The 25,643-nt window shown below is 40.1% G+C and overlaps 1 protein-coding gene across 5 annotated transcripts in view; it reads left to right on the forward strand.

The window, feature by feature from the left end:
- The window catches only part of LOC129731397 (protein hu-li tai shao), a 155,304-nt gene that overhangs the window by 60,803 nt on the left and 68,858 nt on the right, over nucleotides 1–25,643 (forward strand). For all 5 annotated transcript variants that reach the window (XM_055691371.1, XM_055691373.1, XM_055691375.1 and 2 more), the window contains exons 4-6: nucleotides 19,119–19,414; nucleotides 24,610–24,809; nucleotides 24,868–24,991. In XM_055691371.1, the coding sequence (XP_055547346.1) occupies nucleotides 19,119–19,414; nucleotides 24,610–24,809; nucleotides 24,868–24,991 (620 nt within the window). The remainder of the gene's footprint in view (nucleotides 1–19,118; nucleotides 19,415–24,609; nucleotides 24,810–24,867; nucleotides 24,992–25,643) is intronic.

Here is a 25,643-nt window from a genome sequence, read left to right on the forward strand (position 1 = left end):
CCCTTTAAATAGCGGAGCACGCGTTTCGCCTCGTTCCAGTCGGCCTGTGATGGATTTTTCACTCGTCGACCTAAAATAGAAGAAGCGATCGATATGTCCTGTCGGCTGCTCACGGCAACGTATAATAAGGCACCAATGAGACTTTGATAGTGCTCTACAGTTTCCAATTTGATGCTATCCTCCTCCTTACGTTGAAGAAAGCCGGGATATTGCCCACCTACCAAACGAACTTGGATTTCAAGAAACAGTTTTAAATCACCTAGAATGGTAATTTTGAAGTTATCACTCAAGCCCTGAGCAATTTTAGAAAATTCATCCTCCGTGTTGCATATAATAATAACATCGTCCACGTATAACAACAAAAAAACAGATTGTTTTCCAGTTTCTCGTATGTATAGGCAAGGGTCAGCTTCTGACTGGTGAAATCCTAATGATTTAAGCATTTCGTCGATCCGTTTATTCCAGACTCGTGCGGCCTGCTTGAGCCCGTATAAACTGCGCCTCAAATGACAAACTTTGTTTGTGTGGGTGGAACTCCTGCTGTAGCTCTTTCAGATCGGCGAATAGGCTCCACTACCGGGAATTCTTCTGCCTCGTCGTTTATCCGGATTTCTGCATCATTCTCATCCCAACCATAAAACTCTTCGTCCGATTCAGGATCAAAGTTCCTTGCATCTGAATTAGGTATTTCATTTAATATCACCTCAACAGTTTCGACGGGTGCAACAGAAGATTGAACGTTTTCTCTTTTTTCCGAAATCTCCTCCTCAAGCTCTAGAAAGCAAACATCTCTACTGATTTTAATCTCACCGGTTTTTGTATCCAATAGTCGGTAAGCTTTGTGTTCGGTGGAATAACCGACAAATGTCATTTTTACGGCCCTTGCATCTTATTTTTTACGTTTCACTGACGGGATCAGAACATACGCTGTACAACCCAAAAAAACGAAAATGATTGAGATCAGGTTTTCGGCCGAACCAAACCTCGAAAGGTGTTTTGACGTTCACGTTGTTCACGTTCTTCACTATACTAAGGTACATTCTGTGAAAACTGGATTGAACATGTAACGTTTTTGGTTGGCGGAATGGAAGATTTTAGATGCTAATAGCGCTCAAACAACTGTTCCGATTTCAATAGTTAATATACCGTTATACAAGATTTGTATAACATGATAATTTTAGTTAGCATTTTCTTATTACTTCGTGTAAATTGCGGAAAAGTTTGAAGGTCGAATATCCACATATATTTTTCATACGATTGGTATATTTCCCTAACGCAGACTTCAAAAACATAGACGAAATGATTTCACGCATTCAGTCATTGGCTAGCAATGCTAGCCAATTGGCATCGCATTAATCACCCAACGTAAGCGACGAAGAAAGAAAGTAGTGATGCTTCCACGTGATTGGTTCTTCCCCCAATCACCCAAATTCCCCACACTGAGTGACGCTATAAAAGGACATTCCTTGTTGAGAGAAGATCATTCCCTGGTCGACCGTCAAACTAACAGTTCGGCTTCCCTTCGATTGAGTTGGACCCCACCAGTGGTAATCTAATTCATATATCGTTGTTGGAATACAACCCGAAATTGGACGTGAATGGCACTGGGGACCATTGGAAGACTTGGAAGCCGTTTGGGTGCTGCCGATAGTGTAGGTATAGTGTGTCGTATATCAAGCGTGTGTGTTTGAGTTTGAGTGTGTGAATAGCGTGTGAGTGGCGAGTGTGCCTATGTGTGAGTGGCGTGTGTGTATGTGTGAGTGGCGTGTGTGTGTATGTGTGAGTAGCGTGTGTGTATGTGTGTGGCGTGTGTTGGTATATGTGAGTGGCGTGTGCGTGTATGTGTGCGTGTGGATGTGTGTGTATGTGTGTGTGCGTGTATGTGTGTATGTGCGTGTGTGTATGTGCGTGTGTGTATGTATGTGTGCGTGTGTGTGTATAGCGTGTATGTGTGTATTACGTGTATGTGTGTATAACATGTGTGTGCAAAAATGCATTTATCCGAGGTAAATATATTTATGACAGAATACTGGTACAGGTCGGATTCGATTATCCGGAACATCAAAAAATTTTCATTCCGGATAATCGATTTTTCCGGATAATCGAATCACGGAAAAAAATTTAAAATTTGCGATTATCGAACATAAAATAAATATTTACTTTTTTTATTTTGTTTGTATGATGCAGTGGCGTAACCAGAAATTATTTTTGAGGCGAAAAGGGGTGATTTCTTGAAAAGCGTAAAAGATAAGGCCGTTACAAATTTTGTTTTAATTTTATTTCAACCCCCCCCCCTTCAAAAATCTTGAATATTGGAAGGGGAAGAAAAAAAAGCTCAAACCGTTTTGTTCATTTCATTGGTTTTCCGACAGCATAAATGCTCAATTTAGCAACAAACAAGTCAGGTGACAGCGAGAGTGTCGTCGAAAGGCAAGCGAAATAAATAATAATAATAATAAAGTGTTATTTTTCAACGTGTTTTTAAGTGCAAGTTACAAACGTCATAACTTGCACACAAACTTTGATCAAAGATATTTCTTTTTTTTTCAACAACACCGAGACGAAAAAAAAAGAAATATCTTTGATCAAAGTTTGTGTGCAAGTTATGACGTTTGTAACTTGCACTTAAAAACACGTTCAAAAATAACACTTTATTATTATTATTATTTATTTCGCTTGCCTTTCGACGACACTCTCGCTGTCACCTGACTTGTTTGTTGCTAAATTGAGCATTTATGCTGTCGGAAAACCAATGAAATGAACAAAACGGTTTGAGCTTTTTTTTCTTCCCCTTCCAATATTCATGATTTTTGAAGGGGGGGGGGGGGGGTGAAATAAAATTAAAACAAAATTTGTAACGGCCTTATCTTTTATGCTTTTCAAGAAATCACCCCTTTTCGCCTCAAAAATAATTTCTGGTTACGCCACTGCATCATACAAACAAAATAAAAAAAGTAAATATTTATTTTATTTTCGATAATCGCAAATTTTAAATTTTTTTCCGTGATTCGATTATCCGGAAAAATCGATTATCCGGAATGAAAATTTTTTGATGTTCCGGATAATCGAATCCGACCTGTACCAGTATTCTGTCATAAATATATTTACCTCGGATAAATGCATTTTTGCACACACATGTTATACACACATACACGTAATACACACATACACGCTATACACACACACGCACACATACATACACACACGCACATACACACACGCACATACACACATACACGCACACACACATACACACACATCCACACGCACACATACACGCACACGCCACTCACATATACCAACACACGCCACACACATACACACACGCTACTCACACATACACACACACGCCACTCACACATACACACACGCCACTCACACATAGGCACACTCGCCACTCACACGCTATTCACACACTCAAACTCAAACACACACGCTTGATATACGACACACTATACCTACACTATCGGCAGCACCCAAACGGCTTCCAAGTCTTCCAATGGTCCCCAGTGCCATTCACGTCCAATTTCGGGTTGTATTCCAACAACGATATATGAATTAGATTACCACTGGTGGGGTCCAACTCAATCGAAGGGAAGCCGAACTGTTAGTTTGACGGTCGACCAGGGAATGATCTTCTCTCAACAAGGAATGTCCTTTTATAGCGTCACTCAGTGTGGGGAATTTGGGTGATTGGGGGAAGAACCAATCACGTGGAAGCATCACTACTTTCTTTCTTCGTCGCTTACGTTGGGTGATTAATGCGATGCCAATTGGCTAGCATTGCTAGCCAATGACTGAATGCGTGAAATCATTTCGTCTATGTTTTTGAAGTCTGCGTTAGGGAAATATACCAATCGTATGAAAAATATATGTGGATATTCGACCTTCAAACTTTTCCGCAATTTACACGAAGTAATAAGAAAATGCTAACTAAAATTATCATGTTATACAAATCTTGTATAACGGTATATTAACTATTGAAATCGGAACAGTTGTTTGAGCGCTATTAGCATCTAAAATCTTCCATTCCGCCAACCAAAAACGTTACATGTTCAATCCAGTTTTCACAGAATGTACCTTAGTATAGTGAAGAAAGACGTAGTCCCACGTCAAAACACCTTTCGAGGTTTGGTTCGGCCGAAAACCTGATCTCAATCATTTTCGTTTTTTTGGGTTGTACAGCGTATGTTCTGATCCCGTCAGTGAAACGTAAAAAATAAGATGCAAGGGCCGTAAAAATGACATTTGTCGGTTATTCCACCGAACACAAAGCTTACCGACTATTGGATACAAAAACCGGTGAGATTAAAATCAGTAGAGATGTTTGCTTTCTAGAGCTTGAGGAGGAGATTTCGGAAAAAAGAGAAAACGTTCAATCTTCTGTTGCACCCGTCGAAACTGTTGAGGTGATATTAAATGAAATACCTAATTCAGATGCAAGGAACTTTGATCCTGAATCGGACGAAGAGTTTTATGGTTGGGATGAGAATGATGCAGAAATCCGGATAAACGACGAGGCAGAAGAATTGCCGGTAGTGGAGCCTATTCGCCGATCTGAAAGAGCTACAGCAGGAGTTCCACCCACACAAACAAAGTTCGTCATTTGAGGCGCAGTTTATACGGGCTCAAGCAGGCCGCACGAGTCTGGAATAAACGGATCGACGAAATGCTTAAATCATTAGGATTTCACCAGTCAGAAGCTGACCCTTGCCTATACATACGAGAAACTGGAAAACAATCTGTTTTTTTGTTGTTATACGTGGACGATGTTATTATTATATGCAACACGGAGGATGAATTTTCTAAAATTGCTCAGGGCTTGAGTGATAACTTCAAAATTACCATTCTAGGTGATTTAAAACTGTTTCTTGAAATCCAAGTTCGTTTGGTAGGTGGGCAATATCCCGGCTTTCTTCAACGTAAGGAGGAGGATAGCATCAAATTGGAAACTGTAGAGCACTATCAAAGTCTCATTGGTGCCTTATTATACGTTGCCGTGAGCAGCCGACAGGACATATCGATCGCTTCTTCTATTTTAGGTCGACGAGTGAAAAATCCATCACAGGCCGACTGGAACGAGGCGAAACGCGTGCTCCGCTATTTAAAGGGCACAGCAGATATGGAACTGCAACTTGGATATGACGACCGAGAACTTGTGTGCTGGGTGGATGCAGACTGGGCAGGTGACGTAAGTGATCGCAAGTCTAGTTCTGGATACGTATTAAAATTCGGTGGTGTGATCGGGTGGGGTTGCCGAAAGCAGAAATGTGTTGCTTTGTCCAGCACTGAAGCTGAATATATTGCTCTCGCGGAATGCCTCCAGGAACTTCAATAGATCCTCAAATTGTTGGCAGATATAGGCGAGCCGTTGAAACTTCCAATTATGGTGATGGAAGACAATCAGAGCTGCATTGCTCTCACGCAGCTAGATCGAGCACAGAAGAAATCGAAGCACATTGACACGAAATGCAGTTTTGTGAAGCAGATGGTGAGCGATTGTCCGACCGAGTTCATGGAAGCCGATCGGTTGACAAAACCACTTCAAGCGGTAAAGTTGCAGATGTTGCGGAAGGCGATTGGCATCAATTCCATCTATGTTGAGGAGGAGTGTTGAATCTATGGGATCGAATAGCAACGATTGTTGAAGCTACCTAATCGGCAACACTGCCGCTCATTAGTTTATCTATAATAGAGAGAAATAAAGAGTTTTCATTCCGTTCTGATAGCTACTAGAGACCACACGCGTTTATACTTTTTTCCTTGAAGAGTCCACGTTTCCGGTATTCCCTTTTTTTTAACAGTTTCGGTATCTCAGCGGCTGAATAAGATGGTTAGGTCGATTTTTCCGGCGAATCGCGACGTGGTGGTCGACGCCGTGACCTATCTCACCCAGGATTGCAACGAGTGGCAGGGCACTTCGTGTTTTACTTTCCCCATGAAGGAAGTGAGCTCTAAGGCGAAGTTTATTTCACACACCAAGTTGCCGAAGAAGGTGCTGCTGTGGTTGGCAATCAGCGAGAAGCTCCGTACTGGCCGTGAACGGGAAAATTTATAGTATAGTGTCTGCCGGAAGTTGCGTCGTTCATTGAGAAATACCATAAGGGCGAAGACGCGGTGCTCTGGCCAGATCTGGTGTCGGCCCACTACTCGAAGCAATCGTTGGAGGACATGGGGTGGTATCCAGGCCAACCCACCCAACGTCCCCCCCGCTGCGAGTTTCTGGGCAAACCAGAAGGGTAAGACCTACTCCAACAATTTTTTCGCGAAAATTGTGGAGGAATTGATAAATAAAACGAAGAAAGAACTCAAAAATATGCCTACACGCATGTTTTCGTCCCCCATGGCGAATGTTACGTTAAACTTCCGGAAGGCCACTCGCAAGGGCGTTGATTACTTTTACAAGTAAGATTCTATAATTACCTTCCATGGGAAATTCATTAAAATTATTTTTTTTTCTATCACCATCCGAAAAAAGCTAATATTTTTAATGCAAATATTACTACTGAACGAAATTCGGGAATCTTATTTCTCTTATACATTCCATTGGCACCCTATTGTTGATGCACTGTCGATTTTTCGTAAAATTATGTTCATGCATCAGTAGGTCGACAGCCCCCCCCCCCCAGCTACGCCTTTGTAACCCTTCCCTATTTCTTACTAGCCACTCGGGAAAATAATGTGACGCCGTCAAACCTCGTCAAAAAAAAACGCCGTTATTACAAAATTTGCGCAAAGTAAACCACCAAGAAAAACTTGAGAAAACCCCAAGACGGTCTACGACCAGTATTTAAAATTATTCTATTCGACGGCACTTCCGGATCCTTCAGAGGGCGGTGGGTTTTTTTTACTCTTTTACTCTTTTCGAATCTTCCACTCAATAAACACTTAGACGATTTTGCTTCCCAACCCCCATTAATTCGAAAATCCGCGTTAATTCTAAACCCGCGTAAAACCTTGTAAAAAATCTTCATGAAAAACCGTGTATTGAATCCTGATTGTATAGCAACTTCCGATTTCTGGAAAACACCCTTAATTGGTCATATACCCAATATGAATATTTCTGCTGTGTGCGTTCTTTTGGTGCTGTAGGTATTTTGTAAGACATTGATTACTCTGGTCAAGGTTTTACCCCGGAATTTGACCTTCTGTTTTTCAATATACACAAATATCGCGGTCAACTGCTAGTGTTGTACCGCAACTGTCACACACAGTCTCTTCCGAGCCAGGGTTCGAAAATACGACGACCGGCTTCGCGTCTTGAGCTGCCCGACAGATCAGACGTATTTTCGGTTGCTTGTGGACTGGTCTTTGACTGCCTATAGCTTCAAAGTTTGTGTTTTGTCAGTGTGTCTTTTAAAGATTACCTGGAAGTTAACTTACATCAGTCTTTCTCAAGACTACCTATTTCTTTCTTTCTCAATACTTGCAATTTGATATTATTTTTGAACTATTTTCGTATCACCTGAAATGGCAGGACGAAAAAAGAAACCACGCATCGCTACGGGGAGGAAAAGAGAGGCATCTCTTTCTGAAACTAGCTTATGCAGTGAAAATTTATATGATATTCTGCCTGAGCAAGAAGCCGGCGAAATTGAAATGTTCGAAAGTAAAACTATTCAAAGTGAAATTTCTGTAAAAAAGGAGAAAGTTCCACCTATTGTGGTAACTATTGCTTCTGAATTTAATATTTTTGAAAGAGAACTTTCTACGTTTCTCTCCGACGTCAAAGTTACTTATCAAATTGGCCGAAGAGGCGAATGCCGTTTTCTGGCCCAAATATTGAAAGATTGGAATCGTCTTATTCAGTATTTAACTGAAAAGATGTATAAATTTTTTACATATAATACGAAGAGCGCCAAGCCGTTCAAGGTCGTATTGAAAGGTCTCACCAACGATCAAACCGTTGATGAGATCGAAATTACTTTGACAGAATTACTTGGTATAGCCCCTACCCAAGTAATTCTGATGAAACAAAAATCACGAGGCGAAAACAGTCAGCGAACTGGAGTTTCCCTTGTAAATTATTTAATTCATTTTAACCGCAGTGAGGTTGATAACTTAAAATTTTTTGAAAAAGCACATGCTTTATATAACGTGCGTGTGAAATGGGAATTATATCGAAAGTTTGGCGAAGGTGAAAAGCATATCACCCAATGCTGTGTTTGCCAACGTTATGGCTATGGTTCAAAGTTTTGTAACATGGACCAAAAATGCCTCATTTGTGGAGACTCTTCTCACAAAAAGGACACATGTCCTGTGAAAGAGAGTAAAAATTTTCGCTGTGCGAATTGTAACGGCAACCATATGTCAAATATTTACCAATGCCCAGTCCGTTTAGCAATTGTTAAGGCAAGGCAAGGTAAACAAAGTTCTATTTCTCAATTAAAACAAACTTCAAAACAAAATTCTCCAAGCGTACCAGTGACGCATAGTTTACCTACTCCTTTGCATACCCGTTTAACTTATGCACAGGTTACAGGTAGTTCGAACATTATACCGCCTAGTGTTGGTAGTTCGAAAATGACCGTTAATATGGGTAAGCAAAACACGCTAGAAAATAATTGTACTCCTATTACTCCAGCTAATATTGTTGCCGAAAATATTTTTTCTAATGTCAACTGTCTGGGGCCTATTACGGCAGGGAAATTTTCTTTTTTGCAACAGGCAATATTCGATCTTATGAACGCCATGTTGCAGGCAAAATCAATGTTTGAAGCCATTCAAATAGGCACAAATTTTACTATTAAAATTGTTTCTAATTTAAAATTTAGCAATGATTTTAAATAAAACAATTAAAATATTAAATTGGAATGCTCGCTCATTAAAGGCCAATGAGAATGAGCTTTTTAATTTTTTAACAGTAAATAATGTGCGTATTGCAATTATTACTGAAACATTTTTGAAACCTAACATAAAATTAAAATATGATCCCAATTACGTGGTTCATAGATATGATAAGATTCAGGGTTCCGGCGGTGGAGTTGCAATTGTTAATTGGAAAGATACAAAACTCATATTGAGAGAAATTTCAATAATAAGCTTGATTTGCAAAACGAAGTGAATATTGATTCCGCTTTAGAAGCATTAAAATTTGCAATTGTTGATGCCAGGAATTATTCTGTTCCAAAGGCTCAAGTGAAATTTCATTCACCAATAATTGACGAAAATCTTCAACTTCTAATTCGTTTGAAAAATGTCCGCAGACGTCAATATCAACGTTCTCGTGACCCTGTTTTTAATACTATTTATAAAGATTTACAGAAAGAGATTAAACATAGATTTACTCTTCTGAGAAATCAAAATTTTGAAACTAAAGTTGAAAAACTGAAACCATATTCAAAACCTTTTTGGAAGCTGTCAAAGATTCTTAAGAAACCTTCAAAGCCTGTTCCACTTTTAAAAGATGGTGAACGTTTTCTTGTATCCAATGAACAAAAGGCTCAAAGACTTGCTAAGCAGTTTGAGAGTGTTCATAACTCAAAGTTGAATTTTGTGAGTCCAATTGAAAATGAAGTCACACGTCAATTTGATTTCATTCCTTGCCAGAATTTTTTACCTGCAGAAATAATTGAAACTAACTTGAATGAGATTAAATCAATTATTAAAAATTTCAAAAATATGAAAGCACCTGGTGACGATGGAATCTTTAATATATTATTCAAACATCTCCTTGAAAGCACAATGGAATTTTTAGTGAGAATTTTCAATTGCTGCTTCAAAATTGCATATTTTCCCAAATTATGGAAAAATTACTCCAATTTTAAAACCGGATAAGAACCCAGCTGAAGTTTCAAGCTATCGACCAATCAGTTGCTTTCTTCAATAAGTAAACTGTTTGAGAGAATTATTCTTAACAGAATGATGTCACACATCAACGAAAATTCAATTTTTGCAGATGAACAGTTTGGATTTCGCCATGGGCATTCCACTACTCATCAATTGCTCAGAGTTACTAATATGATACGAGCTAACAAATCTGAAGGTTATTCCACTGGAGCTGCTCTTTTAGACATAGAAAAAGCATTCGACAGTGTTTGGCATAAAGGTTTGATTGCGAAACTGCAAACTTTTAATTTTCCAATTTTTCTAATCAAAATTTTAAAAAATTATCTTACTGACCGAACTCTGCAGGTTGTCTAACAGAATTCAAAATCTGATAGATTTCCTGTCAGAGCAGGTGTGCCTCAAGGTTCAGTCTTGGGTCCAGTCCTGTACAACATATTCACTTCAGATCTTCCTGATTTGCCTCCAGGATGCACAAAGTCATTGTTCTGCGATGACACAAGCATTTCCGTAAAATATACAGTCATATGCAGTCGATTACAGAAAAGTTTAGATATTTTTTCTTCCTACTTGCAAAAGTGGAAAATCTCTCCCAATGCTTCTAAAACTCAAATGATAATTTTTCCGCATAAGCCTAGGGCTTCTGTCCTCAAGCCAAACAATAATCACATTGTCAAGATGAATGGGGTTATTTTACGTTGGTCTGACAAGGTTAAGTTCTTGGGACTAATATATGATAAAAAACTTATTTTCAAAGAGCACATTGAGAGTATACAAGCCAAGTGCATCAAATATACGAGATGTTTATATCCTCTCATTAACAGGAATTCTAAACTTTGTTTAAAGAACAAACTTTTGATTTACAAACAAATTTTTAGACCAGCAATGTTTTATGCAGTACCGATTTGGTCAAGTTGCTGTTCAACAAGGAAGAAAACGCTCCAAAGGATTCAGAATAAAATTCTAAAAATGATTTTGAAGCGTCCTCCTTGGTTTGGTACACTCGAATTACATAGACTTACTGGTGTTGAACCATTAGAAGCTATGTCGAATAAAATTATTAACAAATTTCGACAAAAAACGTTGCAATCCTCAATTGCTCTCTTTATAGCCAATAAGTTAGCATTTAAGTTAGTTGTAAGTTTACTTCCCCTTTTCTGACAAGTAGGTTTAAATCCCTACGAATGATAAGTCCTAATTGCGAAAGCAAACGAATCCTAACAATTAAAATTACTTCATTCGTTGTTTTGCTTTCGTCTCGATTAGACGCAAATTGTTCATCTCCGTTTGAGTTTGCAAAATAACAATACACAAGTTATCGTACGGGTGTTTTTTTGTCGATTAGTTCTTGTGCTGCGCGATAACAATAGCCGGTAGTTTATCGGCAGAAACATCTTCTGCACACTGGTAAGGGCAGGCTACCCCGCCAGTGATCCGATACGCAGCTGATATATCAGCAAGAATAATTCTCCCGCACCGCTGTTACCCCGCTAGCAGCACGGACCACCATACGATCGAGCGAGTGGAAGTCAACTACAAGTGGCATCTACAAGGTCGCGTGTAGGATACGGCCACTGTGTCACAACACGAAGCTGGATCGTCATTGTTTGTTCTGCGGAGACGCTCGATTAATCCTACTATCAGCCGTGAGGTCGTGACTTAGACGTTCGGTGAAGTATTCACTTTAGAATTTTTATCATTATTATTAATAGCATTATTATTATTGTTATTATTATAATTATTATTATTATTATTATTATTATTATTATTATTATTATTATTATTATTATTATTATTATTATTATTATTATTATTATTATTATTATTATTATTATTATTATTATTATTATTATTATTATTATTATTATTATCATTATTATTACTATTGTTATTAGTATTAGTATTACTGCCTTATTTTTATTTTGATCCATTGTAGTTTGAAAAATTGTTTTTAAAATTTAATAGCAACTACTTGCCCCCCCCCCACATTCGAATATTTATCGTTTGTGTGCGGTAGAGCGTAACGCTCCCGCAAAATGGACGACATGCAGGTGCAACTATTCCTGGATGTGGAAACAACTGGGGAAGAGATTGAGATCTCCCCCATCAATTCCCCTCTACCTTCCTCGCTACCTAGCCCCGTACCAAGGGTACCGGCAACACGGGTGAAAGCTTACCCAGATGCTTCGAAAGGTCCATAAAGAAGCCTCTAAGTATAATTCAAATCGGCAAGGACCTGGCAAAACAGTTTTCGGACGTAACCGAAATTACAAAGGTTAGACCGAACAAACTGCGAGTTGTTGTGAGTAGCTTGAGCAAGCAAACGCAATTGCTAGCTACGAGCTCTTCACGAGAGAGTACCGCGTGTACACCCCTGCCAAGGACGTGGAGATCGACGGTGTGGTTACCGAAGGAAGCCTCACGGTCGATGACATTTTGCGTCACGGGGTTGGCTGCTTCAAGAACCCCCTGATTCAAGATGTAAAGATACTGGATGTCAAGCAATTGCATTCAGTATCCATCGAAGAAGGGAAGAAGAAATTCTTCCCTTCGGATTCCTTCCGTGTAACATTCGCCGGATCCGCACTGCCGAACTACATCTCTTTGGACAGGGTTCGTCTGCCTGTACGCCTGTTCGTACCGCGGGTCATGCATTGCCAAAACTGCAAGCAGTTAGGTCATACATCCACCTACTGCTGCAACAAGGCACGCTGCAGCAAGTGCGGAGGCAATCATGCTGAGACCGCTTGCAGTGAGGATACTGAAAAGTGTCTTTACTGCGAGGGAACTCGGCATGACCTTTCGGCGTGTCCCGCGTACAAACAGCGCGAGGAAAAAATAAAGCGTTCCCTCAAGGAACGATCAAAGCGCTCTTTCGCAGAAATGCTGAAGAGTGCTGAGCCACCCTCGACAGGAAACTTCTTTTCCTTTTTGCCAACCGATGAGGGTACATCTGACGATCCCGTCGAAGGGTGTTTTTATGCCATGCCAGAAGGATCTAGGAAGAGGAGAATGATCAACTCTCCTAATCTTTCTCGCAAAGGTCGCAAGATAACCCCTAGCGGAATGACCAATGAGCCAACACAAAAAGGAAGCGGTGAAGAAAAACCGAAGCAAGTACCTCCCGGTTTTAATTTTAAATCAAACCAGGAGTACCCACCGCTTCCTGGGGCACCAAAAACCCCTCGTGCACCCATTTTTCGATCAGAAGATAAAAAAGAAACAGGGTTCATAAAATTTTCTGATATTGTGGACTGGATATTTAAAACATCCAACATACCAGATCCCCTACAAAATATTCTTCTTGCCCTTCTTCCTACAGTGAAAACCTTTTTGATGCAACTAGCAGCAACTTGGCCCCTCATTTCAGCTATCATATCTTTCGATGACTAATACGGCGAAAGAGGTTAGGAATTGTATCACTGTATTACAGTGGAATTGCAGAAGTATCATCCCCAAATTCGATCTATTTTCTCATTTAATAAATACATACAATTGTGACGCATTTGCGCTCTGTGAAACCTTTCTCAATTCAAACGATCAACTCAATTTTCACGATTTTAACATTATTCGTCGAGATCGAGACTCACACGGTGGAGGGGTACTTTTAGGGATTAAAAAGTGCTATTCCTTCTTCCGAATCGACCTCCCCTCGATCTCGAATATTGAAGTCGTTGCCATTCAAACGAATATGAATGGAAAAGACCTATGCCTTGTTTCGTTATATATGCCTCCATCCGCGCGGATTGAACAGAAGCATCTCACTGATATAGCAGAGTTGCTTCCCGCGCCTTTTTTGATATTGGGAGATTTTAATTCTCACTGTTCGCTATGGGGGTCGCTGTACGACGACAACCGATCTTCTTTAATCTGTAACTTGATCGACGACTTCAATATGACAGTTTTGAATACTGGGGAAGCGACACGTGTACCTAATCCTCCAGCACGTGAAAGCGTGCTTGACCTATCCCTTTGCTCGACATCACTAGCGTTAGATTGCCGGTGGAAAGTAATCAACGATCCCCACGGTAGTGATCATCTTCCAATCGTTATATCAATTGCTAATGGTTCAACTCCCCCGAACCCAATCAATATTTCCTACGACCTTACACGTAATATTGATTGGAAGTGTTATGAGTCTATTACAGCGCAATCTATCGAGACTCACGAGGAACTTCCTCCGGAGGAAGAATACGCGTTCTTAGCTGGCTTGATAATCGACGCCGCGACTCAAGCTCAGACGAAACCGATACCCGGGGTAACGATTAGACAGCGCCCTCCCAACAAATGGTGGGACAAAGAGTGCTCTGAGCTGTACGCGCGAAGGTCCGCGGCGTATAAGGACTACCGGGAGTACGGCACTGTCAACCTGCTTCGAAAGTACGAGGCACTGGGCAGGCAGATGAAGAGCTTAGTAAAGGCGAAAAAACGCGGGTACTGGCGGCGGTTCGTAAACGCGTTGTCCAGGGAAACAGCGATGAGCACTCTTTGGGATACCGCCAGGCGCATGCGGAACCGTGACGTTTCGAATGAAAGCGAGGAGTATTCAGATCGCTGGATACTCGATTTTGCCAAAAAGGTGTGTCCAGACTCTGTACCGGAACAGAAAACCTTTCGCGACGCGTTATTAGTAACTACGGAAGAGCCTCCATTTTCGATGTTGGAATTTTCAATGGCTCTCCTGTCGTGCAACAATAAGGCTCCAGAGTTAGATAGAATAAAATTCAACCTGTTGAAGAATCTACCCGACTCTGCAAAAAGACGCTTGTTGAATTTGTTCAACAAGTTTCTTGAGCTAAATATTGTTCCGCATGACTGGAGGGAGGTAAAAGTCATTGCTATTCGGAAACCCGGGAAACCTGCCTCTGATCACAATTCATATAGGCCGATTGCGATGCTCTCTTGCCTCCGGAAATTAATGGAGAAAATGATCCTCTTACGGTTAGACAAATGGGTCGAAGCAAACGGGTTACTTTCAGATACTCAATTTGGCTTTCGCCGGGGCAAAGGGACGAACGATTGCCTAGCGTTGCTTTCTACTGAAATTCAACTAGCCTTTGCTCGAAAAGAGCAAATGGCTTCTGCGTTCATGGATATTAAGGGGGCTTTTGACTCTGTCTCTGTAGAAGTTTTAAGCGCGAAACTTCATTCGCAGGGACTTTCACCAAATTTGAATAACTTTTTGCTCAATTTGTTGTCAGAAAAGCATATGTATTTCTCACATGGCGATTCGACAACTTCCCGAATTAGTTACATGGGCCTCCCCCAGGGCTCATGTTTAAGTCCTCTCTTATATAATTTTTACGTCAATGACATCGATGAATGTCTTGCAAATTCATGCACGCTAAGGCAACTTGCAGACGATAGCGTTGTATCCATTACTGGTGGCAAGGCTAGCGATCTACAAGGACCATTGCAAGATACCTTAGACAATTTGTCTGAATGGGCTCTTAAGCTGGGTATCGAATTCTCTCCGGAGAAAACTGAGCTGGTCGTTTTTTCTAGGAAGCATAACCCAGCTCAGGTGCAGCTCCTACTAATGGGTAAAACGATCTCTCAGGTTTTAGTTGCTAAACATCTCGGGGTCTGGTTCGACTCTAAATGCACCTGGGCTTGTCATATTAGGTATTTGACACAAAAATGCCAACAGAGGATTAATTTTCTTCGTACGATTACCGGAACTTGGTGGGGTGCTCACCCAGGAGACCTTCTAAGGTTATACCAAACAACGATATTGTCAGTTCTTGAGTACGGCTGTTTCTGCTTTCGCTCCGCCGCGAACACGCACATTATAAAATTAGAGAGAATACAATATCGTTGTTTGCGTATTGCCTTGGGTTGCATGCAGTCGACCCATACGATGAGTCTTGAAGTGTTAGCGGGTATTTTTCCGTTGAAACATCGTTTTTGGAATCTCTCTTACCGGTTGCTAATTCGATGCACAGTTATGAACCCATTAGTAATTGAAAATTTCGAGAGGTTGGTCGACCTTCAATCTCAATCCAGATTTATGACTTTATATTTTGACTATATGGCTCAAGATATTAATCCTTCTTCATACGATTCCTCCAATGTCGCACTTTTAGCTACTTCTAATAATGCTATATTCTTCGACACCACCATGAAACAAGACATTTCTGGTATCCCGGATCAATTGCGACCCCAAGAGATCCCTAAGATTTTTTCCAATAAGTTTAAACATGTTAGTTATGATAAAAGGTTTTACACTGACGGATCTAAACTAGATGAGTCCACCGGCTTCGGTGTTTTCCACGAAAATTTTACCGCCTCCTACAAACTCGATGCTCCTGCTTCCGTGTACGTCGCAGAACTTGCTGCTATTCAGTACTCTCTTGGAATCATCGAAACCCTACCCATAGACCACTACTTCATCTTCACAGATAGTCTCAGTGCCATTGAGGCTCTGCGATCAATGAAGCCTGTGAAGCACACCCCGTATTTCCTGGGGAAAATACGGCGGTTTTTAAGTGCTTTAACAGATAAAAATTACCGGGTTACCTTAGCGTGGGTCCCTACTCATTGCTCGATTCCGGGTAACGAAAAGGCTGACTCCAATTGCTTATGATGAATTTTATAGCATTTTGCGTCAGAGAACACTCAACAGTTGGCAATCATCATGGAACTCAGATGAACTGGGACGGTGGCTACATTCCATTTTTCCTAAGGTATCGACGAAAGCATGGTTCAAGGGGTTGGATGTAGGTCGGGACTTCATTCGCGTGATGTCCAGACTTATGTCCAATCACTATACGTTAAACACGCATCTCTTTCGTATAGGGCTTGTAGACAGTAATCACTGCGTTTGTGGCGATGGCTACCATGACATCGAGCATGTTGTTTGGTCGTGTACCGAATACTGTGATGTTAGGTCTGAGCTTATAGATTCCCTTCGGGCCCGAGGAAAACAACCGAACGTACCCGTTAGAGACATTCTGGGAAGCGGTGATCTCCAGTACATGACACAGCTATACGTGTTCATAAAACACGCTGGTATTAAAATATGAAACTCTTCTATCTATTTGTTAGATTACCATTTCCGCTACACGCTGAAAGAAGATAATACACTAAGCTGGAGACACTCAAACGAAGACTCGGCATCTTTATGTTCACGCAGACACCTCAGTCCAAACTGCTCAAATAGAACATCACTGCTTAGCCATGTACAAATGAATAAATCGTATAACTCAATATAGTTAAAATCAAAATTGTAACTCCCCTCCTCTCACCTTAAATCCCCACTAGCTCGTAGTCGGCCGCGAGAATAAAGAAAAGGCCTCCCTCTTTTCCCTGCTAATTTAGAATTTAAAAAAATGTACTTGGCTCAGTTAAACATAAATTGTATCGTGCCGTGTCAAATAAACTATTTATAAAAAAAAAAAATTTAAATTACAAATTTCTAACAGTGTTGAGAAGTCACCATTTGTGATTGGACACACATATTCATTATTTACTAATATTTATCATAAATACTTAGGCTACTAACAAATCCCCCCCACAAAAAAAATAAAAAAAAAACGACGACCGGCTTGTTAGACCAGTATCACATCGCACCTCGGGACATACTGGGAGATTTGCCAATGCTCTCTACCGAACTGAGAAAAAAAACAAAATTATTTAACACTTCCACTGCGCGGCTATTAATTCTGCTTAATTCTTAAAATTAACAGTGATAATAGGAAATCACTTCCAAACATCATTTTTGAAAATCTACTTTTAATTGATATATCTTTAACATTTTAATATGAAGTGCGCAGAATTAAGAACCGCGCAGGAATAGGGCGCCTTACAGTACTTCCTACAGGTCCCAATGGTCGGTTTTCAGACCCTACTGCATTTCTCGAGCTCCGAAAGCATTCAAGAAAAATTCATCCCGGCATCACAAATTTGTATTTGCTGAATTTTCAATACACATTTAGGACGGACGACTGACTGTTTGGGGTTAAAGTCACTTTATAGAGAAATCGATCAATCAAAGTGCACATTAAGATTGCTGAAATTTCAGTACATGGTTTTATCGTTGAATTTCTGTAAAAATAACGGAATTTGGTGTGTACTCTATAGCATTTGTTCAGTTTAAAAAACTTTTTTCACATGAGCTGTTTTAAATGCTTGAATCACAACAAAAAAAAAATTAACGGTAAGAAAATCAATTCAAATCGCACCTAGGGGGAATAGGGGCATAATGAACACCCTAACTTGGTTGCTGATTTAAGCATGGAAAACGACAAAAATTTTAAGCTGTGTTCAGTGCAAAACTTGACTTAACTATCTATAATTAAAGGTACACTATTCACAAATTGATAAGTTTATCGTATAATGGTGAACAACACAAATTAGATTCATGCATCAAAAACCAGCAATCAGTCGATGTGTGGGGCACAATGAGCACCCCACTGGGGCATAATGAGCACCCACGGGGTATAATGAGCACTCTTATAGAACATATCTTGAAACTGTGTAGAAGTACAACTAATGGCCCAACGTATGTCGCGAGATGCCGTGATACTTGGCGGCTTGTTTCGTGAAAGTTCCGTCGCGCCTTATGGTGGCCAATTCTGCCTGCAGCCCCTTTTTCTGACCGATTCGGTCTCAAAGATTTCCAAACATGTGTTCGCACCATCACTGTAAACAAACACTGACTATGGAAACAGGCAAACTCACAAGTCTACTGAGATGAATTTCAGGTAAGTTTATGTGACAAGGTGTGCTCATTTCACCCCACCCAATCGTGGCCATTTCGCCCCTATCGAATTAGTTAAAGTTAACATGAGGTTTTAACACTAATTATAGCTTAAAATCAAAACTTCAATGATGGTGAAATTTGGGGTACGACCCATACGTCATATTGATGTGTCTACATACTTGATTGAGCCATTTAAACGACCGTAGAAGCTTATTTTGTAGTGCGCAATAATAATAATTTTTCCAACATCCGGGAACCAAGTTGATTTTTTCAATATATTTACATATTTTAAACAGATAAATCATTGTTGTTCTACATAAAGAGATACTGTAGTAACTACGGAAGAGTTCCACTTACCATATTATATTAAAAAATGCGTAGTTTCGCATAAAAGAGGGGTGCTCATTTCACCCCGTGTGCTCATTATGCTTCTAATCCCCCTATATTAGAAATATCACAGCCTAAAACTATAAACTGTAATGGTATTCGCCGCTTTATTTCAGATGTTATTTATTCATTCACTGCGTGAGTCATAACCTAATTTTTTAATAGTCTCAAATACAAAAGGTTCACTTACGTTATGTGGGTTAGGACCTGAACTGTGTTCTAATAATCTGTTTTTTTTAAGCTTTGTATGAGCCAGAAGAAAAGGATAAACTGTTGAGAAGTCTGGGACCAGTGTCCAAAGTGTTATTACTCTCAAATCACGGAGCAATCTGTTGTGGAGAAACTGTAGAGGAGGCATTTTTTGAAGTATCGCATATAGTAGCTGCTTGTGAGGCACAATTGAAATTACTGCCAGTAGGCTTGGACAACCTAATTATAATTCCGGAAGAAACTCGTAAGGCACTGTACGACGCTTCTCGTAAGCCGCCAGGACTTTTATTGAATGTTGTTTCCTCGGATAACAAGGAACGCTTACAAGTAAGTACAGAATTGCGGAACCCTAGCTTACTTTACTTTACTTTGTTGGCTAACGGACCGTTCACCGGTCTAGGGCCGAACGAATTAGAGATGACCAGCTCCAGCTCCACCGCGTGCGAGGCCTACCACGGAGTCGACGCACAGTGTTTTATTTTGCCGTTTTCGTGCGATTAATTAAATAGCGTTTCAAATTTTGATTTTAGCCATAATGTATGTTTGGAGAAGTTTCAAGATATTCAAAAATAGATATTTAGATGAAGGAAGATGAGTGATCAATCCACCTAAAAGTGAGATAGAAAATTTACTTTTTTATCAGATTGAGATAAATGCATGGTATCTTCGGCAAAATTTTAGGTGATTTTAAAACAATGAACTTTGCCGAAGACATCATGTTTCTATTTATTATATTTTACGAGCAACATAAAGTTTTCTATGAAGAGGTACTGAAAATCACAATTTTAGTTATACCTTTTTTTCAGATTTTTCCGAATTTTCAAACCTTCTACAAAGTTATCAGTCATCCAAATATGCATGTTTATGCTGAACATTGTTATTTTTTATCTTCTAAAATAAAAATGTTATTTGACATATTTCGATATTTTTGGGGATATTTTCACCTCAACCATCTGAAAATTACGCAATTTTACGCACGTGGCAGTTTCATACGATGAAATAACTATCTTCAGACTTTCAATTAAAGGTACACACTTTGGTATGTAAGAGTATGTAAGCAGCCTTTTCGATTGATTTATAGTAGTATGTAGTTTCAAAAATATTCAGTGCAGTAGTGTAACAACATAAACATCAAGTTACCTATTTAACAACTTCGCCGTACAAACTGAACTTGCCTGATGGTTTGTTTGTTAGAAGGATGCAATAAACATTTCTCAGGCCTTTAGGGAGAAAAACAGTTTCTACCAGATGATTCAGGCTGTCACACCACGTCCGTCCTCCAGCCATCAATTTGTTTAATACCCTGATGCCCCTCCCACCCGTGTTATATGATGTCGACCGCCAAGTGGAAGCTGCAATCGACAAAATGAATTCCTCTTTCGCTCTTGGGCTTGATGGTATTCCTTCTTGCGTCCTAAAAAAAGTAAAGCTGTGTTCATACGCCCACTATGTTTACAAATTAACTTGTCGCTTCGACGATGTGTTTTCCCAACCAGTTGAAAAATATCGACCATGTTTCCCGTGCACAAAAAAGGTGACAAACTTAACGTGCAGAATTACAGAGGCATAACCTCTCTTTGCGCTTGTTCAATAGTATTTGAAATCGTTTTTTATGATGCACTTTTCGCTGGCTGTAAACACTATATCTCGATCGATCAGCATGGTTTTTATCCAAACGTTCTACCGCTACTAACCTCGTTCAATTCACTGCAACGTGCCTACAGAATATGACCGAAGGAGCCCAAATTGATGCGGTTTATACTGATTTAAAAGCCGCATTGGACTACGTCGACCATGTTATCCTGCTCGCTAATATGGAGAAACTTGGAATGGCCTCCGCTCTGGTGCAATGGCTGAGGTCCTATTTGGTAAATCGTACACTCTACGTGAAGATTGGATCACAACATTCTGCTCATTTTTTTTAAATGTATCAGGCGATCCGCAGGGCAGTAATTTAGGACCACTGCTCTTTGCCTTCTACATAAATGATGTATCTTTAGTGTTGCCAGAAAATTATCCAATGTTTTTTGCAGACGATGTCAAGTTATTCAAGACAACAAGAAATACTGCCGACTCTCGAACTCCAGCGACTGGTCGACGTTTTTCTAAAATGGTGCTCCATTAACCTGTTGACAGTTAGTATCCTGAAATGCTGTGTAATTTCGTTCCATAAGAAAAAAAAAATATTCCGGAAATGTTCAGCTATACTGCCCCTGTTTACATAGTTGACGTAAGAGCCAAAATGACCAAAATGCACTTTTTCGTTGATTCAGCTTCCTTTTCTTAAGATACATACACTACAAACAAAAAGAAAACCATTTTGTTCTGAAACTTTTGAGAAATATTGGAAAAACGTTTTGGCGTAACTGCCAATTGGCTGCAAAAACTGGCGTCACTCCATACAAGGTGCAATTGTTTATGTTAAGTCGTTTTATTCGACTGTCTAACTACTGTCTGTTTGTCTAAGTTAAGTCGTTTAATTCGACAAATATTCCATGGAAAGGGGTAAAGGTGAAAGTGGGATTGAATAATTATATTGTATATTAATATTTTCACAAAACACTCAGCCTCAGGAAGGTGTGAAGTCACCGTGTCCTTTCCCCCTACTAATTAAAACGTGTGTGTATAATACGGTGGGTAAACTTATTCGATTTGCGAGAACGTTTTTAAGGTTCTATTTGGGGCCCCAAACAATCATGACACTACCGGAAGTGAATTGATCGATAGTTCTCTGTAAAGAAACATGCGCAAAAGTTTTCCTATACTAATTTTCATACAAATTTATGTACATGCATATGTAATGCACCAATCAGAGGCACGAGAAATCCATATTCGGCAGGTTTAGAATTGTCTGGGAGCCTAAATTGAACCAAAGAAAAACTTTGTCCTGGCTCTGTGCTGTCAAGTTTGCATTTTTCCATGTAACGATTACCCACCTTAGCGTAAATGTAAGTCTTTATGCATGTGTTTGTGTGTGTGTTTGTATGTGTGTTTGTGCGTGTTTGTCTAATTGAAACTGCCGATGGACAATAACTGACGTTTGACCGAAACACGGTTGATAAAACTGAATCAACTGCGAGGCAGAGTAGGAAGTAGTCAAGTTTTTACGCCAAGCTATGCGAACAATCTGCGAGAAAAATACATGTTCATTCGCATAAACTGACGTAGCGGTTTTTCTGGATCAATTACCACGGGCCGACTCATATAATCCATGGGACCTCTTTTCAAACATCAATCTTCATAAAATTGACAGACTATTTTGTTGAAATTGTATCTCAATATAATGATTTGGGTTAAAATAACAAAAACTCGTTTTTCTCGCAATGATGGTGTTGGTTGTTACGTCAACTATGTAAACAGGGGTAGTATACTATGCTTGGTCAAACTCTGACAAGAGTTAACCAGGTCCGAGATTTGGGTGTTACGTTGGATTCAGCCCTGTCCTTCAGGCCACACTATAATGAGATCATAGCAAAGGCGAACCGACAACTCGGTTTTATTTCCAAGGTAGCCTCGGATTTTCATGATCCATTGTGCCTCCGATCATTATTCTACTGTCTGGTGCGATCTGTCCTTGAAACAAACTCCGTAGTGTGGTGTCCATTCAACGCAAACTGGATTGCAAGAATTGAATCCGTGCAAAGGAAATTTGTACGATACGCTTTACGTTTTCTTCCGTGGCGAGACCCGCAGCACCGGCGTACTCGGATCGCTACCAGCTTTTGGGCAAGGAAACACTGCAACAAAGACGTTTCGATACGCAGGTTGTGATTGTCTTCAAAATTTTAACCGGTGAAATCGACGCCCCGAAAATTCTGCTGCAGTTAAATCTGTATGCTCCGGAAAGGTCTTTAAGACGGAGAAATTTTCTTTCGCTACGGCATCACACTGCATCATATGGGCAACACGACCCCATTCGTTTTATGTCAGCTAGCTTCAACGTCGTAGCAGATTCATTCGATTTTAACATCTCGGTAACAACATTCAAACAAATTCTTCGTAGACGACAGGTTTAATTGTTATTAAAGCGTGTTCCAATTGTTTTTAAAGTGTCTCTTATCGTTTGTAAATACTATCAGCATTTAGTTAATAATCTATATTATCATTAATACCACCAATGAGTCAGATGATTTAACAACAATAAATAACAAATATGAGGCCCTCCAACCTGGCTGCAACCGTCGGTTGATCAGTAGGCAGGTTGCCGTCCTTGTCATTATACATGACCGGCACAGGGAAATTTCTGCTTCTTACTCTGTTGCCAGTTCACTAGAATCTCCGCACGTCGTTTTGAGCATAGTTGTCCTCTGCGATGGCGAGCACCTGCTCCTCGTACTCGCGCTTCTTTCGACGGTGGGTTCTATTTTCGGAAGCTCTTACCCTCCTGTACCTCTATCTGTTCTGATGCGTAGCCGCAGTGAGCATGTGGCTCCTGGCACGGTTCTTCTCATCTGTCGCTCTCTGGTACTCGGCATCGAACCAGCCATTACGCTGTCTTCCACGTCGTACCTAATACCTCTCTTGCAGTCGTTTCGATGGCGCCGTGGATGCTGCTCCACAGCCCATTTATGTATTTTCTCCTGCTGTTCTGCGATCTGTTGATTCAGCTCTCTGGCGTATTCTGCTGCCACGCCATCAGCTTTAAACCGCTGACTGTTGAAACGCGTCGTCCTCTCTGGTCGAGATTTTAGCACGTTCGACAACCATGCGCGGATCTTACAAACGACGAGATAATGGTCAGAGTCGATGTTTGGTCCCCGAAAAGACCTAACATAAGTAACATCCGAAAAGTGCCGACCGTCAATCAGTATGTGATCGACCATTTGGATGGCTCTAGGTGTGTTTCCGAATAATCAAAAGTGGAAAATAGGAGCTACATATGGCCATTCCTCTGGCCGCGGCAAAGTTTATCAGCCTCAGGCCGTTTTCATTGATTGACGAGTGGAGGCTATGCATTCCAATGACCAGATGAAAGAATTCCTCGCTCCCAACCTGTGTGTTTGCGTCTCCGATAACGACTTTTACTTCGTGTTTTGGGCACTCGTCATAGATTTGCTCAAGCTTGTCATAGAGCTCAACTTTGACTTCATTGGATTTGTCGTCTGTCGGTGCGTAGGTGTTGATTAAACTGTAGTTGAAGAATTTGCCCTTAATCCTCAACACGCATATACGGTCATCTATGGGCCTCCACCGGATGACTCTTGTTTTCTGATTTCCCAGCACTACGAAACCGACTGTAATAGATGTGGTACTTGAAAGAAGTGCGTGCAACAGGGTCTACTGCACGGAATTCCCTTTCTCCAGAATTTGTCCACCGAACCTCCTGAATAGCTGCGATTTCGACTCCCTGCCGCTGTAGTTCTTGTGCAAGAAAGCCAGCTCGCGCCGGTTCATTGAGAGATCGGACGTTCCAAGTACCCAATTTCCAATCGTTCACCTTAATAGTACTTAGTTTACCTTAATAGTTAATAGTTAATCGGAAACCTATCAAAAATGACAATATCAACTTTTCATTGTTTTAGGTGCCCAAATGGAGAGTAGGCGGCGCAGAGTTTGAAGCTTTGATGCGCATGTTGGACAACGCTGGTTTCAGAACCGGTTATATTTACAGAAACCCGTTAGTCAAAAACGATCTTCCAAAACCGAAAAATGATGTTGAAGTGCCCCCAGCGGTGTCTTCATTGGGTTATTTAATCGAAGAAGAAGAGTTATTCAAACAAGGGTAGATAATATATTGATCAAATAAATAGAGGGTATTCATATATATGTATTTTTTTCAGTATTTGGAAGAAGGGTGAATTCCGCAAAGGAGGAGATCGTTCTAGATGGTTGAATTCCCCTAATGTATACCAGAAGGTGGAAGTATTGGAAACGGGCACTCCGGATCCCAAGAAAATTACAAAGGTAGAAATAATCAAATTCGAAAATAATTAAACAGAGAGATTCATCAATACCTTGTTAACATAAATGCATACATACACAATTAAAGTTATTGGCATAGCATGGAACTATTGAACAAAACATGTAATGTTTAGGTAACTTAATATCTACTATCTAAACACAATTTATTAAATTCTAGTATAGACTTTCAACATAAGCAACCCGAAAAGGAAATATGAAAACATATTTACAATTATCTTAAGGGTGGTCTCGTGTGAATGAGCATTTTTTCGAAATACTTTTTTTCCCAATGACACAGTGAATTAAATCATATTAAAATATTACCGGTGCAGTTGAAAATCGAAAAAAAAACGGCTTGCGCCATTCGATTTTTTAACCTTATGCACAATACGCATAATGTACGCTATACAGCTTTGCGCATTGTGCATTACATTATGCGCATTGTGCATAAGGTAAAAAATTGAAAAGTCGCGAGTCGATAATTCGATTTTCAACTGGAACAATAATACATTCAAACGTTAACCATTCGATTCAACTGTTACAATATTTGAAATCAATTGTTTAAATTTATGCTGGTTAACACCTTAATAAAATATTCCAGAACAAACATTTAAGAAAAGCTTTGCTAATTAATGTAAAAATTTACGACTAAAAT

Source organism: Wyeomyia smithii, chromosome 3, assembly GCF_029784165.1.
Source record: "Wyeomyia smithii strain HCP4-BCI-WySm-NY-G18 chromosome 3, ASM2978416v1, whole genome shotgun sequence".
In the NCBI taxonomy this organism is placed as follows: Eukaryota; Metazoa; Arthropoda; class Insecta; order Diptera; family Culicidae; genus Wyeomyia; species Wyeomyia smithii.